The sequence below is a fragment of the Hevea brasiliensis genome, chromosome 10 (genome assembly GCF_030052815.1).
Source record: "Hevea brasiliensis isolate MT/VB/25A 57/8 chromosome 10, ASM3005281v1, whole genome shotgun sequence".
NCBI lineage: Eukaryota > Viridiplantae > Streptophyta > Magnoliopsida > Malpighiales > Euphorbiaceae > Hevea > Hevea brasiliensis.
The window spans coordinates 8,115,544-8,135,002 of NC_079502.1; the positions used below are offsets into that span (position 1 = coordinate 8,115,544).

At 34.4% G+C, this 19,459-nt stretch overlaps 4 protein-coding genes across 5 annotated transcripts; 2 read left to right on the top strand and 2 right to left on the bottom strand.

Moving 5' to 3' along the window:
• Nucleotides 1-1,614: 1,614 nt before the first annotated feature.
• Nucleotides 1,615-3,897, bottom strand: LOC110646235 (probable glucan endo-1,3-beta-glucosidase A6). 2 transcript variants are annotated; one of them, XM_021799623.2, is made up of 3 exons: nt 3,544-3,897; nt 2,184-3,479; nt 1,615-2,090 (listed from the first exon to the last, which is right to left on the bottom strand). In XM_021799623.2, the coding sequence occupies exons 2-3, from the start codon at nt 3,301-3,303 to the stop codon at nt 2,053-2,055; spliced, it is 1,158 nt and encodes a 385-aa protein (XP_021655315.2). In that variant the 5' UTR covers nt 3,304-3,479; nt 3,544-3,897; the 3' UTR covers nt 1,615-2,052. The 2 variants fall into 2 exon arrangements, with proteins under 2 accessions (XP_021655315.2, XP_021655314.2); XM_021799622.2 differs by having other exon boundaries at nt 3,558-3,896.
• Nucleotides 3,898-6,993: 3,096 nt separating this feature from the next.
• Nucleotides 6,994-10,365, bottom strand: LOC110646227 (uncharacterized). The gene is made up of 4 exons (XM_058129126.1): nt 10,257-10,365; nt 9,252-9,368; nt 8,859-8,986; nt 6,994-7,965 (listed from the first exon to the last, which is right to left on the bottom strand). The coding sequence occupies exons 2-4, from the start codon at nt 9,292-9,294 to the stop codon at nt 7,138-7,140; spliced, it is 999 nt and encodes a 332-aa protein (XP_057985109.1). The 5' UTR covers nt 9,295-9,368; nt 10,257-10,365; the 3' UTR covers nt 6,994-7,137.
• Nucleotides 10,366-10,468: 103 nt separating this feature from the next.
• LOC110646226 (pentatricopeptide repeat-containing protein At3g25210, mitochondrial) lies at nt 10,469-11,953 on the top strand. Its single transcript, XM_021799613.2, has one exon. The coding sequence runs from the start codon at nt 10,617-10,619 to the stop codon at nt 11,802-11,804; it is 1,188 nt and encodes a 395-aa protein (XP_021655305.2). The 5' UTR covers nt 10,469-10,616; the 3' UTR covers nt 11,805-11,953.
• A 1,844-nt stretch (nt 11,954-13,797) lies between these two features.
• Nucleotides 13,798-17,917, top strand: LOC110646237 (FK506-binding protein 2). The gene is made up of 6 exons (XM_021799625.2): nt 13,798-13,958; nt 14,079-14,128; nt 14,615-14,677; nt 16,783-16,873; nt 17,042-17,146; nt 17,636-17,917. Exons 1-6 carry the CDS (start codon nt 13,895-13,897, stop codon nt 17,722-17,724), a joined length of 462 nt encoding a protein of 153 aa, XP_021655317.1. The 5' UTR covers nt 13,798-13,894; the 3' UTR covers nt 17,725-17,917.
• Nucleotides 17,918-19,459: the final 1,542 nt, after the last annotated feature.

Below are 19,459 nucleotides of genomic sequence, written 5' to 3' on the forward strand. Positions count from 1 at the left end.
TTATTGACTCCTTCATATTTTTCACTCTTTATAAAACTTATAAACTTTTTCACTTATATTCCATTCTTCTTAATATCTTTTTACTCTTAAAAAAATCCTAATAACTAGTCAAAAATTAAAATTTAAATAACATCAAAATATACTTGAATTCACATATTGAGTTAACAGCTATAATATAAAAAAATTATTAGGTGTATTCGGTGTAAAGATAATATCTCTTATAATTATGTGAGACTTACTCTTCGTATTATAAAAAAAAATTGACTTTTTTTTAGAGGAAACACTATTTTTTTTTTAATCTAATAATTAGTACGTATCTTCTGTCAATGCCAAATGTGAAGTTGGCAGAAGCAAAACAAAACCCTAAAAAAAGAGAAGCCTACGGTTAGATTCGTGCTAAATATAAACTAGTTGATAAAAATAACTTCTCTTCTTCCTTTTCCAATGACTATATAAACTCTCTGAATAAACATGAAAAAAATAATGTGAAAAAAAGAAATTAAGAGAGAAAATAAATAAAATCATGGGCATCAAGACAGGGTTGTTGTGCTTGGTATTGATAAGCATGTACATGCTGGCGTTAAATGGAGCAGAAGCAAGATCACTGAACCCTGGTGTTATTGACCCATGCCAAAGATCTGGAGGAGGTCCGCCCCCACCTGGCTGCAATGTGAATCCAGGTCCCCGTCAACAGGCCAACCCTTACAACCGCGGCTGCAGCAAAATTTATAGGTGCCGTGGGTGATCTTGCCTGATATATTTAAATATAGGACTCATCCAAGACTATGCCTGTAATTATTTTATTAAATGACTCTCTGTGTTTCCTTTTTTCATTAATTAATAAAAATTATTATGTTAATTTTCAGCTATATATATTTATGATTTTTATTTTTTTTTTATTGGGATTTTAAATATTAAAGTTTCTCTAAATATATATAACCTTAAAGTCCATTTTCTCTCATTCTCCTTCTCCCAAACACAAAAGAGACATGATTGAATTTGTTGACTGTGCCTCCACCACCATCGACCACTTTTAGTGACGCAGACAGTAGTGGCAGGAAGGAAGGTTGAGGCTACATTTATTTTCAGAAAAAAAATTTTTCTTGAAAGATATTTCTAGCATTTTTAACATTTAAAGAACTTAAAAAATGAGTTGACAGATATTCCTAGTCATAAGGTAAATTAAATTATTTTTAAAACTTTTAACTTTGATAATTTTATTAAAATCAACACTGAGGTATGTGGAGCCGTATCAAAATCCACAGAAAAGAGGGCAGTTAAACGTCAAATTCTAAGAGATCATAAACTAGCCACTGTGCATCCAAACCAACACTTTTCACCAATCCACTCATGAAATGAAGAAAGGGTATTGCCATGCTCATTCCTCATTACGATTAGTGAGAAAAGATTTAGACATGCCAATTAGCTTTTGGCATATTGGTATCATATAGAATTATTGGAGAATGAGACCCTTTTCTCTAATGGGGACAAATCCCAACAAATTAAGCCTTAAGCCAAGAAAAAAGCAACTAATTAACTCGTCATTTTGCATCTCAAAATCACTACCGCGAAAAATAGAATCATGACTTTGACAATCTTCTATAATAAATGATGTTTATTGGGACTCCCAATATGCCTGCTGCTTTGATTTTATTATTGGCAATCATAATTACATTTTGACACACCCAAGGCTACCAACAGGGAATAAATACCCACAGTTGGTCCAAACTGAAAAAAGCTTGTCGGCTCCAATGGAGGACCACTACTAAATAATTAGCCGTTGGGATAATAAATAAACTGAATACTCCACACACATAGCTCTGTAGCCGTTGTAATCTTCTACTCTAGAAGAACAACCCATAAAATAGGATACATTGGACCACATGAAAAACCTATCAAATAATACTTTCAATGAAAAAGGCCAAGAGATTTAGGCACCCATTTGCCTAAAAGAATAGACCAACTTTACTATATTAAATCTCAACCATTTAATTATAGCAAAATGGGGCACCTAAATCACTTGCCTCACACAGCTTGGGATGAAACTCAGCCTCATAGAGTCACACTTGGAAATTTGCAGTGCCCGAAACCTACAACAAGTCAAATAGATTTTCTTTTATAAATAAATAATTTAAATCCACAAAATGAATAAATAATATATATATATAAAAAAAAAAACTTACTTGGGTCTGAAACTGTCTGCGTCGCTAGCCCGTTGAAATAACAGGACCCACCCATCTTCTTGAACTGGGCCCAATACGAGCTGAAAGCGTAGCTCGCGTGCCAAACCAAAGAATTCGGTTTAAAACACTTGTTCCCGGGTTGGATCTGCTCGCAAGTTTTGTTCCCCTGCGAGCACGCGTACGATATCGCATCCCCCAGCGCAGTCTTGTTTGCTCCTTCAGCCGCCACGCACCATATCTTTCCTTTATACGGTTCATTGTTTGTCGGTGCAGGCAACGGCTTTGTATATTCGGGTGTGTTTCCACTTAGATCTATCTCGTAGACTTTTGAACCGTTAGGGTATAGTAACCCGAAATGCCGCTCCGTGCCAGGACCTGGTTTTTGATTCTCATTATATAATGCGAATATGAAAGAAGGTATCACCGATCCGGGTCGGGCTGGGGTGCCAAAGGCGGGTTTGGTGGTGAGCCTTTTGACCACGTTGCGGTTGTAAGTGGCAGCATTGTAAATATTGGCTCCGATTTGGTCGAAGTCTCCGTTATTGGGCCAACCCGTTTCCGCGATGAAAAGCCGGATATCCGGGTACCCGAGCCGTTTCATGGCGAAGACGATGGCATCCATCATTTGGTCAAAGAGGTTGGTGTAGGTTAGGCTGGTGACTGGGTCGGTGTACGTCACATTTTTAGACTCAAAAAGAGCATAATCAAGATTGATGTCTTTCGCGTTATCGGCCCAGGCGAAATAAGGGTAGACGTCAACGAAAAAGAACGATTTAGTCCGGTTCAAAAACTGCAACATTGGTTTAATTATCGGAGCTGAAATATCAGACCGGAAAGTTCCATTTGAAGGTGGGAAAGATGATTCCAGAACATTCATGGCCGATGGGGTACCAACTTTGACCTTATGGATTTTGTGGGTTTTCAAGGAACTCTTGATTCGACGCATGGCCGGCACAAGATTGTACCATGTCCCAGTATCAGGGTTAGTGAGGATTTCATTTCCGACAAGGACATATCGGATTTTTACCTCGGTGTAGAAAGGCACAACATTGGTCTTCACCCATTGATCGGAGAGATACTGGCTTTTGGAGATGTTGGCAATGAGTTCGTTGGGTACCATGATAGAGACTATGATGTCGGTGTCCTTGAGGACCTTAAGGATGTCTGGGTTGGCATCGTAGATTTTGATGCGTTTGGCTCCGAGAGATTTGACAAGCTCCACTGACCGCGGCGGTGATGGGAGGTTGTTTCCCAGCTGGCCCCAATTTATTCCCACCTTGTTCGAGATCTCAGCGCCTGCAAAGAACCAAAATCAGAGAAAAAGAAGACAAAATATAGAAAACCCATATCATATACTTACGAGAAAATACTCACTGCAAGTGGAAACAATGAAAGCAAAAATGAACAGATGAACAAAACCCATCACCGTTGCTGCTCTCTTCCTTGAGTTTATTCTAATGGGTGTGATTTGCGAAGCAGAAAGGAAAGATTTTTTGGTGGGTGGGCAGTTGAAGTGGAGCAGAGACCGATTCTATATCAAAGTTTGGGTTTTTTTTTGGGAGGGTGAGACTTATTGCTGTAATATACGAATATGAGAATATATCACTTTTCTAATGTTGGCGTCTTTACCTTTGTGAAAATATAAAGAAAGGTAGAAAGTGATAAGCAGAGAAAATAGATCAGATGAGAGGAAAGAGATTAGGGAAGCGATCATATATAGCTGGGGGCCTTTTTGGGGATAAATAAATAAATAAAAAAGAAAAAAAAAAACTTTACTCGGTTTATAGCAAGGAGCGAGAAGAGTTAAAAAAAAAAACATTATTATTAAGTTTTCTTTTTAAACTTAGTGAAGACATTAACTCTATGAAGGCAATTCATTCAAATATGATGCCATCAGACTTCACTCTGGCATAATAAAAGTATCAACAACTTCTCCAATAAGCTCTCGTCTGACCAACCAATTTAAAGTAAGCATATCAATCTTTTTCTGTAAAAAAAAAATCATAAAAAATTCGTGGCATTACAATTAAATATGAGCAGATGGGTTTGTCAACATTTGCAATTTAGCCGTTTGATTGGTATGGTCCCACGTAGTACTGCTGTCTGTGTAGTGAGTTAGAAGCCATAGGCGACATATGTTGTAGATGAAATCATGGAAATAAATATGGCTTCGCTAGTCAATGAAGCAGCAACCCCAATGGACAAGTAATGGTGGTTAATTCCAGGAGATGGGAATTTAATTCCACATAAATAATTGAAGTCCCAGCCCATTCTTTCTTTCTTTAAAAAACAAAAAATTAAATGCGAGTATCTTTTTTAATACTGAATCCTACTTAGAATTGCAAAGAAATAGTCCACCATTGTTGAAATTGGAGAAGCCAAATTGATATTCTAAAATTTATAATAAACTAATTTTGAAAGAATAATTATTAAATTTTAAGAAGAAATTAGAAAAATTATATTAAATTAAGCTTAATTTGATAAAGTAATTAACTTATAATCTTAACATTATATTGGTGAAATGGTAATCAATTAATAATAATAATAACTTAATAAAATATAATATAAAACATATGTATTTCACACTTTTTAAAGGTAAATATAAATTCTTTATTATAGGTAATGTCCATAAATAAATGTAATATTATTTTTTTTATTAAATTAACTTTTATTAAGACTCGAACTATAAATCTTACAGGATAAATTCAATAAATTAAAATTTTTGAATATCTAGCAATTGTTTTTCAAATAGATTGCCATCACTATCATTAGTATTGGCAATCCTTATGAGAGAAAATATCTATTTTCTTTTTTTTTTTAGGATGCCTTTAGTTCAATTATCAATTAATACTTGTTTTTTCATGCATCTTTTTTTGTCATTTGCTTTTATGGGCCAATTATCAATCCTGAGTTTATGATTATTGGAATTCTCGATTAATTCATCATTTTCTTCTTACATTTATTTTGGTGTCTGAGTTCTCTTCTATTTTGGTATACTTATTTCGCAACTATTTGGTTTATAAACTTGTTCATGTGTTAAAAGAATTTTTTATTCTAATTTATTTATGGCTTTGAAAATTTTGTCCATCATACTGTTAGTTTGTGCTTTTTTTTTATTTACTTAGTTAATTCAAGAGAGAAATGAGTGGGATGAAAAATCGAATTGAATCGAGTCGCTCTATTTCAGTTCGATTAGGTTCAAACTGATCGATTTTAATTTTTTATTAATTTTTTAATTTAGACTTAATTTTCAAGTTATTTGATCTAATTTTGACTTTGGTTTGAACCTAATAACCATTAATCAATGAAATTAAATAATTTATATATATATATATATAATTAAATATAATTCATAAATTCTCTATAAAAATAAATCAATTCAAAAATCGATTAGGTTCAATTTAATTCGATTTGAATATATAAAATTACTATTAAATTTGATTTGATTTAATCAATTTTTTTTTAAAATCGAATCGAATTAAAATAACTGAAATTTTTATAATATAAAATCAAATTGAACCAAATCAATTAAATTTTAAAATTGAACCGATTGAACCGAATTAATTTTGTTCAATTTAATTTTTTGATTTGAATCTAAATCTGCTCACCTCTGTAAATGAGTGGTGAAAGTGAGAGAGATGCAGACAAAGGAAGTGAAAGAGAGATACAGAAGGGGTTCATGGGCGATAGAGAAGAGAGGAGCATGATAAGAAATAAAGAATTGAATTTTATATGAGGGTATTTAAGTCATTTTATCTCTTTAAAAACAGATAATAATATGTTAGAACGGTTTTATTGTTACTTAAATTAATGACGAAGGTTTCGACACAACAGAACAAGACAGAAAATAATATGGAAAAACAAAAAAAATTCCATTTTTGCTTTTGCTTAAAAGATTGGAGAAAAAAAGAGAGGAGGAAAAACTATGAGGGAAAGAACCATGTGGGATAAAAAAAAAAAAAAAGTCTCCCATGCAAACAACAAATTGAAAAGTTATTTTCTTTTTCTCTGCAATCTCTTTTCATTTTCTTTCATCCTTCAACTTGTTCTCCAAGTAATTAATTCAGAAATGTTGGCGAACCATAGAATGTGTTTAGATGTCTGCAGAACAAATGATTGAATTAAATTAATAGTGGCTAATACAAATCGTAATACTAAATCCTGACCTTCTGAAGCAACCCATTTTGGAAGTTTGCACAGAGAAAATAGAGAACCTGCGTGTTCTCTGGTTTGCTATTTGTTTTAGTATTCTTCTATTTGTGATAAGAAAATAACACAAGGAAAACTCCAATTCAGAAATGTTGGCGAACCATAGAATGTGTTTAGATGTCTGCAGAACAAATGATTGAATTAAATTAATAGTGGCTAATACAAATCGTAATACTAAATCCTGACCTTCTGAAGCAACCCATTTTGGAAGTTTGCACAGAGAAAATAGAGAACCTGCGTGTTCTCTGGTTTGCTATTTGTTTTAGTATTCTTCTATTTGTGATAAGAAAATAACACAAGGAAAACTCCAATTGAGAAGATACCATACCAACCATGGTGGATTCGTCCTATTTACTTTTCAAACGTAAGAAAGCAAAAGCAAGACAAGATTGACATCAAAAGGATGGTAAACATGTGCAGATGGGGGCTTCACGATAATAGAAGAGTGCCCTGCCCCCTCCATTAAGCAATCTAATTTGTACTTTCTCTGGAAAAGAAAAAATACTATCAATTTCAGAGATGCATGTTGCGTTACGGACTTTAGCATGGAAGGTAGTTGTGTACTATTCCATTTTAAATAACATTAATATTTGGAGAGGTATTTGGAGAGCAAGAAGTTGCCCATTTTCAGTGAAAAGGCATCTTACAAGGTAGCTATTATCAAACAACAATAAATAAAAAAAAATAAAAATAAAAATAAAATAAAACACCAGGAAGCAAATAGATACACACCATTATGAAGGATTCAGAGCCCAGAAAAAGCTGCTTTATTTCGATGCAATTGGTTTATTTTCTCCAGAACTTGATGGATTCTTTTCCCTTCCTCTTCCTTGCTTGCTAGCATCTTCTTATGGCGTTGTAGAATAACTTCAACATACTCTTGTCCTAAAGCAGCACATGGAGTTTTAGTTGGCTCTCTTTGTCCTTCATATTGCTCTTCTTGCAGTTTATTGACTTGCTTCAGTAGCATTTCAATCTCTGGTGTTATCTCCTCTGTCTGCACACCTCTCTTGTCCAATTCTTCTCCTTTTCCCTTCTGTTTAGCTAAATCTTGAAGTTCTTTCTCTAAATTTACAGTCCTCTTTGCAATCACATTCCTTTCAGCCAATATAATTTCTTGCTGCTTCTTCATCATGTTCCCTACCACTAACATTTCAGACCTCAAGAATCTACAGTCAAAACCTCGCATTTCCAAAGTCCTAATCATCTTGCTTAATGACTCCACATAGTCTGGGGAGACACTATAGTCCATTAAAACTATGTTCCTCACCTCAAAGAGAAAAAGCCAGTAGTGGCAATATAAGAATTCATTTTGCTTTGATTTGTCAGAGAACTGGAAAAACACTTTTGGATTTTGTGGAAACACACAAAAAATATGGGGGTAACACTTCTCCATCCACTCTTTCACTGACATCTCTTCACTTCTTTGGAGAGGTCCTAGTTCCAATTTGTTATCTTCCTTTAGCTTCGTCAGATAAGCATGCACCTCCATGGGGTTCTCTGGATCTATTTGGACATGTATTTTCTGTTTCTTTGCAGGTGGTCTTGCTATCATTTCCCTTTCTTCTTCAACCTTTAGCACAATGTAAAAATTAAACCCTTGGTCAAAATTGTATCACAATTTCTTATCAAGCTCATTAAGCAGAAAGGCGTATCCTTCTTTACACACTCCTCAAAATTCTGTTGCATTATTTAGAAAATGAGGCATTAAAATTGTCCATCCTATAAGGGATAGAGCAGCTGTATTCCACTTACCTTACCTCCAGTTTACTGTGCTGTATTCTGAATGAAAGTGTACAATATCATAACAAATTATCATGTCCAACATCACAATAAAAGTTAGCTCCAGAAAATAATTTCAATATTTCACACCAGATAACACATTTTACTCCAGTAGATCCACTCAGACATTAACAAAGAAGTCACCAGTTATCAGTTTTTAAACTGTTGGAGGATACTCAACTGATTGACCAAACTGATTTCCTAATGCAGAATCAATAAATTACAAAACTAGAAAGCAAGTTTTTGCGGTCAAATAAGCATAGGACGCAATCATTAAACTCACTCATTCTCGCTTTTGCATTTCTTATTCTAGGTAAGATCAACGTGAGTTTCACTTCCAAGAGAAGATTCACTGCTTGGTTATTCTAACTGATAGACCCAATCTCTTTTTGTTCCTCTTCCCTTGCTTCTGCACCCTCACTTTTGTCTCCCAACCTTAAAAGATATTCTATAAAACCAACTAGTATCCAATAACATGGCAGACCCATTCAGCATTCACAAAGTTTTCCAGTCATATCTTAAGGAGTGTATTGCAAGAGGAAGAGCAGGTCAGAATTTAGGGAAGACCACTAAAAGCACTTTATTCCCCTCTATGATGTCAGAATATAGCAATAAGTAATTCAGAGGAGGTAATTTGAATAATATATCTTGGAAATCAGTAAATTATTTAAAATCCATTCTTACTTCAACTTGTTGGTTGAGAGAAACTAAAGGAAGCTGATGCATATTGACAGGTCTACCACTATGCTCAGGATTTTCAGGAACGTAGCCACCAGGAATGTTACAAAGTGGAACCAAGAAGGATCTTCTTCCTGCAAAATCCATTATATCTCATCAACATTACGTCAATGACATTATATGACAGAGAAAACAATGACGACAGCATTAAGCTTACACAATACATTACTTTAATTGTCTTAAGATCAAGTGAATAATGATATATAGACAAGGAAAACATATCAAAATACATGGAAAATAATATATATCTACTTTATGAGCATAAGACTGCCACATTTTGGTCAACTGAAAGGAGCAATTTATCATTTGGCAGTATGCAGAGTGATAGCTTGAGTATACCATTGCATCGTCCATTGAGTTTGCGTCTTCTTATACTCACCATCCCAACATCCAGTCCTCCTATAACCAGGCATAAAGATCCAGTTAATGGCCTTTCCTTCAACCACAACCACCTTCCTTCTTAAATCAGAAAGGGCATTCCACTTGTGAGAAAGCTAAATTAAATCCATTGCAAAAGGAATAATGAACATGACAATGACATTGATAAACTACAGCCAGATGTTATAAAACCAAAAATGAAATACGTAATGAGGTAGTACTACCTACCGAAATTCAAAACTCATAGGTAAATGAGAAGGCACTAACATAAACGCCAAAAATTCATAATCCAGAAAGAGGCAGTACAATATATGAAATAATTAATAACAAATGATCTGATTAATCATGTAATGAAAAACCCAAATAGACGATATCCACACAGAAATACCAGCAGGCATGCATCAGACTTCTATGCCCAATCTAAGCATCCTATAACAGTAATCAAAGCAATTGAGCATTTGCAATCCAATAAAACACAACCGCACAACTTTAGCCGTCTCATATTACATTAACTTGTCCTGCAAGGTTTTGCTTTCACAATAGTGGACATTCACTGGGGAATCACTGGTGAATCCCCAACTGTATCATGACGAACCAAAAAGCAAAAAAGAAAAAAATAAAGAAAAAGAAAGGAAAAGGAATATACGGGGAGAAAAATGCCAATGGCACGCTTCAATAATACATGATATAACCAAGAAAAATCACAATAAGCATGAATAATCATCCCATTTATAGTAAAGATCCAAGAACTTAATTGTAGAAAGCGATAACAAAGAAATGAAAAGAAACCCACATCAGAAAAATAAAAAAAGAATAGTTCAGTTGTTCATTATCATAAAGTAAAATAAAATAAAAATCAACCACAACTCGGCAGAAAAAACCACCACCAAGCATGTGCCGTCCAAGAAGCCAAAACAATAAAAGGGAAAACATGCAAATGTTAACCAAATGTGTTCTGGTTCAAACCTGAGAGAAGGAGAATGTAGTTGTGGATGTAATTTTGGCAGCGCAGAAACCGAGGCGCATCCCTCCGGTTGTGCGAGTGGGGAAGCAACGCTTCAATTTGGTTTGCTTTTCAAACCGAAAATATTATCCAATTCAAATCTGATCAAGCTTTATTGCTTGGCCCAACCTCTATGGAAATAAACTGGTCTAGCCCATGCTTTGGCCCAATCATAACCCATCAAAATTCTTGTAAGGGCTTTCGATTTGTAAAGTCATCTCCTTTTCTGGCACTCGTTGCCTCTGCTTCCGTGGGAGGAGACTGGACTGTAACATAGTTGTGAATTCGTATCTTCTCTTCCTCTACCTCTTTCCTCTGGAACTATGTCTATGAGCTTAACCTATCTGCTCACCTGCACATCCAAAAAACCCAAATCTCTCTTTTCTGCATTCTCATCTCTATCTTTTCTCCAAATCACGAAATCATCGCTCTGTCTCTGCACCATGTCCTCCTTGCCCTCCGCCGATAACAGTCAATTTCCACCAACGGAAAACAGTGACCTTTCAGTCCCTCCTATTCCAAGAACACGAACCCGAACACCGCTTGAGACTCAATTCGAAACCTGGACCCAAAACCTCAAACCCGGGTTCACCCCTACTGATGTCGATGCCGCCCTCCGTGCCCAATCAGACCCTGATCTTGCGCTCGACATCTTCCGCTGGACTGCGCAGCAACGCAATTACAAGCACAACCATGTCACCTACCTCACAATGATCAAAACCCTCATCGACGGTAGGCGATACCGTCACGCGGAAACTCTAGTAGAAGAGGTAATGGCCGGCGCTTGTGATATGAGCGTTGCTCTCTACAATTCCATGATTCGTTTTTGTTGCAATCGTAAGTTCCTGTTCAACCGTGCTTTTGATGTGTATAAAAAAATGTTGAAGTCGGATGATTGTAAGCCCACGCTTGAAACCTATACATTGTTGCTGAATTCGTTGCTTAGAAGATTTAACAAGTTACATGTTTGCTATGTCTATTTACATGCTGTTAAGTCTCTGACAAAGCAAATGAAGGCCTCCGGTGTGATACCGGATACTTTTGTTTTGAATATGATCGTCAAGGCTTATGCTACTTGTCTAGAGGTTGATGAGGCGATTAGAGTTTTTCGCGAAATGGGTTTGTATGGATGCTACCCGAATGCATATTCCTATAGTTATGTGGTGAAGGGGTTGTGTGAGAAGGGGAGAGTGGAGCAGGGTCTAGGGTTTTATAAGGAAATGAAGGGTAAACTATTGGTGCCCAGTGGGAGTACTTATATGATTTTGATTTGTAGTCTTGCAATAGAAGGGAGGTTTGAGGAGGCAATTGAAGTGCTTTTTGATATGTTGGGGCAATCAAGAGCACCAGATTTGTTGACTTACAAGACTGTTTTGGAAGGATTGTGTAGGGAAGGGAAGAGTGATGAAGCTTTTGAGCTACTTGAAGAATGTAGAAAGAGGGATAGATTGATGAGCCAGAAGACTTACAAGACTTTGTTGAATTCGTTGCATTTTCTTAATCAAGAGTAGATTTGATTCTGACTTCGGTGATTATATTCAAATGTTTGGTAACACTAATTTCGTCAGATTGGAAATACTGTAAGGGCAAGCAGAATGTTAAGATACTGTTGAAGCAGGGCCTAAATGTCTGATTTAATATGGGAGCCATCTGGGCCGATCCATACTGGCAATGTGAATTCTAGATGCAGACTGGGTATGATATCCTGGATGTGCCGCAATCACAGTTATAGTTATTGGTTCTGGTCTGACATGGAGGCAGGCGATGCTGTAATGTGTTGCTACATAGAGATGGTGCTGCAACTAGTGTAAAAGGGGGTGGCTGCTTGGCTATTGCATCAGGCTTTCAACCTTTTATGTCTTAGTTATACCACTCCACCTCGAGATACACGTAATTGGGGACTTGATAACAGTGTAAACTGGCTTGTCATTTTAAGAACAGGATGTTTTTTTGTGTCCTTGAAATGATCTGGAACTTTTTTATTGGATGGTGATCTGGGAGCTGCTCTGGTTTTTCTGGCCTGGAAATCATATATCATGGAGCATAAATTCTTGCCATCAATGATATTTCAGGAAGGTTTGGGTATGGGATTCTTGTTATCAGTGATATTTAGGAAGTTTTAAGTGGGATTAAACGTTATCTTGGGTGAGAAAGGTTTTGTTACAACAATCATGGATGCCATTGAAAGAGAGGCATGAATAATTCATCTGCATATGCACTTCAATTTCCCAATCATCTTCTTTGAGATGTGTTTTCATCAGAATTGAGGAAATGCTTTCCAAGCTCTAACCAAACCTGAATACCTGATATTAGCAATACAGAAATTTATAAGATACCCAGATGCTGGCAGATCATATGTTCTTTGGCAGTTAATATATTTGCATAATATTACAAGCATCTGTTCCGTGCCCCATTCTTTTTATGATGTGTAATATCCGTAGTTAGTTATAACAATTCTATCTTCAATGTTGTAAAAATGTCCTCATCTGCAATGACAAAGAATACAGATTTCACTTCAGCAGTAGCATTTCAGATGAGCATTGCCCATGGGCACGTTAAAAATTTGTTGTTCTAGGGAACTATAATCACATAATTTAATTCAATTAAACTTTTATCAGTTTATCTTAAAAATTTATTTGGGGTCGGCAACTATAATCACATAATGTAAACTTATTTCCTCTCCAAAAAGCTTGTTCCCACCTTATAAAATTACACCATTGCTTGCCACTTCTTGATAGAAAGACACATAGAAGCAAGAACGTGATGTGATAAATTTATCATGTACTTGTTTGTCACTGTGATGTGAGGGTCAAGATTGCTTTTTAAAAAAAGCACAATTGATAAAAGCATATTGAAAAAATTATTTCATTATTTTAATATTTCATTAATTAAAATTTATTAAATTTAAATTTAATTTTTTTAATATTTTCTAATTAATATATTAAATAAATATTTTTTTTTCAATAACAAGAGTAAATAGATGTTAACATTGTGTTTGGGTAGGTGGAAAAGGGGAGGAAAGAAAATAACTAGAGAAAAGAAAATAATTAGAGAAAAATAATTTTGAAAAATACTTTCTCTTGTTTGGATAAAAGAAGGAAAATAAGGGAAGGGAGAAAAATAAATTTTATTTTTCTTTAATTATTTTCTCTTCAAATTAAAGAGAAAATGAGGAATCAAATGAAAAAAGTTAGATTTATATTATCTATCCTTTATTTTTTGTGTTAATTAATTTTTATTTTTTATTTTTTATTTTTTACGTATCCAAACACAAAAACAAAAAATAAAAGAGGAAAAATTTAAAAAAAAATTCGTTCTTATAATTTTTTTTTCCTCTCCCGAAATTTATCAAACATGGTGTAAATCTCTCCCCGTGACGAGAAAAAAAAAAGTTTTTAACTACACTTTGCAAGCTTTGCTACTGTCCATGGGCCGAAACTACTACCATGTGCAAGTGCTGTTGATGCTCTCTGTCCATGGGCTCGTTCCATGAAAATGTCGTAGGCTTAGGCCGTGGATCAAGGCACTATAATGATTTCTACCCTGTAGCTAACCTCCTTCGATCATCTGTCTAGCAGACGGACACGGGATCTCTGCAAAAATGAATGTGAGCTGCGCGTCGATGGCGGCCTCGATTTTCCTCTTGCTGGTGCTGTTTGCCTTGGGTAATAGTCTATTAATTCACATTGAATCTAATCATTGGAGGAATCCTATTCATTTTGATCCGTTTCTAATATTTTTTCTTTATGCTTCCTAAAGAGTTCTTTTCCTCATCTATTTTTCAGCTTCGGCGAAGAAATCAGGGGATGTGACTGAGTTACAGATCGGCGTGAAGGTAATTAGCTGATGTATTTCTTTCTGTCAATTTGTGGGTCTATCTTTTGTACTTCGCTTTCGTTCTCTTTTCCAAAAGCTTAATTGAGTATTGCCTTTCATTTTTTAGTTCTGGTGTTAGGTTGATGATGAAGTGATTTAGCTGTAATTGTTTGTTTTTAGTTTCCAACCCCAATTGTTTTTTCATTTTCATTATTTTAAGTTCTTTTAATGCAACGATCTATATTGATTTATGGTGGATGCTTAATTTGCTAATTGAATTGTCTTGCTTTATATAATTTAGATGCATTTAGCTAGGATTTGGGTATTTGTTTTGTTTGTTGTGGACTCTAGGCGATAATCAGGTTTTGGGTTAGACTCCAGTTTTGGATTTCATTTCCTTTGTTCATAAAATTTAATTCAAGTGTATTTGTTGCATTCCATGATAGTTATTATTTGTTGCTTACCTATGTATTTTTTTTTTTTTCTCTTTCTCTTGTTCGTACAGCATAAGCCTGAATCTTGTGAAATCCAGGCCCATAAGGGTGATAGAATCAAAGTACACTATCGAGTAAGTGTAACTGCAGCTCTGATTGGATAATTGGATCTTTAATTTTTTGCTATGTATGTCTCTATTCTAAAAGGGAGAATTATTATGAGGTCTATGGGTACTGCCATTATTTATTAGTTCATCCCTTTATTTCTTACAGTTACAGTATTATGTCTCTAACATTTGATTCTATCTACCATTTAATCATTCCATCCAATTTTTCAACTCTTTGCCATTAGCCCATCTTTGAGAAGGTAGCCTAAGGTAAGAGAATTTTTTTATTATTTCTACATTACATTACTCCTGGCCTTTTCTTTAATCCTCCATCGATCCCTCCCCATCTGTATCTCCCCTGTATCTCTCTCCCTCTCTCTTCATTCTCCCTAACTCAAAACAACCCCCTCCTTCAATCCCACATTTCTATCCTACTCTGCCTCCTCCTCAAACATGCTCACTCCCCTTTTCTCTCTCTACACTGTACACCCAAACTCTCCATTTTCTTTTGTTTCTTCTTTCCATTTCTTTGTCAATTCCAATGTTGATATTTTCCCCATCTCCTCCTACCAATCAATTCTAATGCTAAACAAGAAACGTTTTTGCCATTTGTATAACCTTCAAGTTTGGTGCTTTTGGTCGATCAATCAAGCAAAACTTTGTTTGTTTTCTGATATTTGATTTCAAGTGCATGGCTCTTAACTTGACCACCTTTTGCTTTGGTGGTGTGGCTTTCTACTCCCATCATTCGGTTACTTCTAGACGTGAGAATGCGAAAGCCTATGGTTTCTCCTCTCCTCTTGTTTCTATTCTGCGATTTAGTTTGCAATGTACATGTAGCTCATTTATTGAAATTGCAAGTGCCCTTTCGTTCCATCTGTAGTGATTTTAATCTTCAATTTGATGTTTTTATGTTCTCTTTATCTAATGGGTGATGCATAATCTTATGGCAAATTACACTCGTGGAGATGGAGTTACTCCAGACTGTTCAAATTTTTTTGACTTTTATGGATTATGGTCTTCATAGAAGCTGTAATATTGTGGTCAGACTTTCATCTACTAATTCAAGCTTTTTGGGTGGGGTGGGTTTCACAGAGGGAGGGGTGGGGTTGGTTTGACATAGGGAGGGGTGGGATGGGTTTGCGAGGGGGAGAGGTTGGGGCTATTCTGCCTCCATTGATGTGGGTGAGTGGGTGAGTTGAGCAGAAGTGGTTTTGAGAAACAAAGAAGAGAAAAGCATTGAGAGGAAGAGGAGGATTGCCAGAGAAAAGGAGATGAGTGAGAGATGGGCTTGAGGGAGAGGGAAAATTCGAGCAAAGGGTAAGATGGAGAGAGTAATAGCTTGGAGATATGGTGGAGGAGAATTTAGTCTTTTCACAATAGACCAATGGCAAATAGTTGAAAATTTGGATGGAAGGAGTAAATAGTAGATGAAATCAAAAGTTTGGGATATACTAATGTAACTGTAGAAATACATGGACAAACTACTAAATAAGGATAATACCCAGGGACCTCTCCCTTCTAAAAATGTTGAATTCCTATCTATAAAAACTGCATCTTGCATTTAAATAAGAGCAGTGTACCCCATGGAATTAAATTTCGCCACTTATCATAGCATGTCTATATTTTGTTAGTTAAAATTCTGGAGTTCAATTATTCAAAACCAAAGTTTAGTCGTTATATTCTTTGGAATTGAAATTCATTTTAGCTTAAAGAACTTTGGTAATTGGTGAAATGAATACAAAGACTTTTTTTTTTTAACACAAACATGGAAATTGCTGGAATGTTATTAAAGTAGCCTAATGCCAAGTGAGTAGTTGCAGCATTGGAAATAATAATAGGCCTTGCTGAGTCCCTGAACAGTCAATTTATTCTTCATTTTATCTGTGATATGCAAATGACTTTTTTGGTCTCGGACGATTATCCTAGGACCCATTATGCATTCTAAGTTATGATTGGGAGATTATTTGGTTGTTACACACTCAAGTGCATATCTTTCCCATCACTGTGCTTCATTTTCCTTTATTATTCATTTTCATGTCATATAACCCTATACGTAGTCCTCATTCTTGGTGTAAACAAGTTTCATATCAATTTCTTTATTTACATCATAAATTGTTTTGTACTTACAGGGAAAACTCACAGATGGAACTGTTTTTGATTCCAGCTTTGAAAGGGGTGATCCAATTGAATTTGAGCTTGGAAGTGGTCAAGTTATCAAAGGTTTTTGAAATACTAACGACTATCCACTGCTTTCATGTATTCTTGATTTCTCTATCCATATATAAATATATTGTTACCAGATTTCTGGTAAAAGCCCAATACCCAATTATGTTCCCTTCAAAGTGTTGTCAAAAGACTATTGACACTTGGAATATTTCCTTCTTGCAGGATGGGACCAAGGACTTTTGGGAATGTGCGTAGGTGAGAAGCGAAAGTTGAAAATACCAGCAAAACTTGGTTATGGTGCTCAGGGATCCCCACCTACGATTCCAGGTAATACATTTTATCATAATATTGTCTAGATTTCTTAGGCAATCTAGTCAGTTTTACAGAGGTATCTTTATTAAATTTGATTATTAGTTAAGTCTCCATGATAAATATAACAATGTAGTCTTCATGTATGAAGATTAGATGTATTTGGTTCTACTTATAGTAAGCATCATGTCAGATAAGGCAAACATTGAACTTGCTGCTCTCTTAAATTACTGAATTTTAGATATTGCGTAGGGTACTCATTAAATCATTGATTTTTGACATTTTCATTTCTATTAGTAGTTGGATGAAACTTGCCTGGTTCTAAAATTTATTGCTTCTAGATGGTAAATTATCTTGTATGTTATTTCAGTATCATAAATCTCACACAAGCTGCATTGGAAATATATTTGTTTGCTGACATTGCTTGTCTTTTAAAATGCAATCATGTCTGCTACATCAAAAACACGTTCACAATGAAAGTAATACACGGTTCATTGAAAATTTCAGGCGGAGCAACACTAATATTTGACACAGAGCTTGTTGCAGTGAATGGAAAAACATCAAGCGGAGGGAAAGCAAGTGATAGTGAGCTATAGTCACTAGCCGGAGCAGCTGTTCCTTTTCATTTGTCATATTTTTCCTGGTAGCTTTTTCTGGCCGGTCAAAACATTGTTTTAGATACCAAGCAAACCAGAAAATTGTTCAGTGTTTCATTTGAGATAACTGCCTTTCTGGCTACATAAACTAGGCTTTTGTTTCTTGATTAGAATTTTCATGAAGTTTAGAACTGATTAGGTGTCGTTTAGCTATTTTTACCAGGTTACCCTCTTGACAAATGATAGGTGAAGATGCTGGAACCAACCGCCTGATGTGAAAGAAGTTTGCAGCTTTACGGCATTACTGTTAAAAAAATTATTTTTTTAAATATATTAATTATAAAGTATTAAAAAAAATTAAAATTAAATTTAATAAAATTTAATTATAAAAATATTAAAATAATAAAATATTTTTTTTTAAATTATTTTTTTTAACGATATTTAAAATAATATTTTTATTTAAATGGACAATTTGAGTTATATAAAGTCATTGATAAATAGGTACTTAATCAATGATAGTATCTAAAAGAGCTATCGATGGAAGTAGAATATTATTATCCTTTCTGGTCAGCCTTAATAATCCTTTTTGGTCAGCCACTGTGGCCTTTTCATCAACTAAAACGATCCAAAATAAAAATTAATGGATTATCATTTAAAATTTATGAAAATAAGTAGTCAATGTTATGAATTGATGAATTAACCTTGTAAAGATACAATAATACAAGTTACGTAACTACTTAAAAGGATAAAATGGGTGATAGTGTAGGTAGAAGGGGTGCATTTGTCACATGCTTATAGGTAAGACTAGCTAACGAGGCTTCTTGGGCATTTTTTATTGATATGTGATGACCATGAAACTTGTTAAAATGAATCGACACAATGCGAATATTCTTTTTTTTTTTTTTCTTTTTTTAGGCCAAATAGTTATAGGAGCGAGTTTAATGGTAAATTCATAGTACACGAAAGAATTGGTGGAAAAAGAAGGAATATATTTATGTATGTATTAATTAACTTTGTAAAAATAAGAAAGGAGTCTTTGTTTTCTTTACAAAGTAAATATATCTTATCAATAGCTATTGGATGAATCGTTAAATTCTAATCCAATAATGAAATATGCAAAAATAAGTTCACAAATGATGGAGATGATTAAGGATTTAGCTCTTGATATACTTTATTTTTAAGTTCAAATCTCAATAACTGTTGTTAGAGTTTTTTCGTGAATAGGCAATACACAAGTCTTATTATAAATTTTTATTAGTTTGTAGACTCTCTCTAACTTTAAAATGGGATCTTTTATCAATAAAGGTTAATTATAAAAAAAAAAAATCTTGAAAGTTGATAATTTTTATAGTTAAATTTTAAAGTTTATATAATTAATAATTAAACTGTTACGTTTAATTGATATTTTAAATTAATTCGATTGTCAAAAAATAGTTAGTATACTTAACTGGAATTCCACGGTAGCTGCTATATCATTACTATAGAATACATCAGAAACTCCAAATTAGGGTTAATTGTAAAAAAAAAAATTATCAATTTTTATAATTAAACTCCAAAGTTTGCATAATTATCAATTAAATTTTTATATTTAATTCATGTCTAAAATTAATCCGATCATCAATAAACTGTTAGTGTATAGTATTTGGGAGGTAATTATAATGGTTTTTATTTTAACTATTTTGGTTGGGAGCTGCACTTTATAAGTTTGTTGACAATTGATATTAATGAATAATTG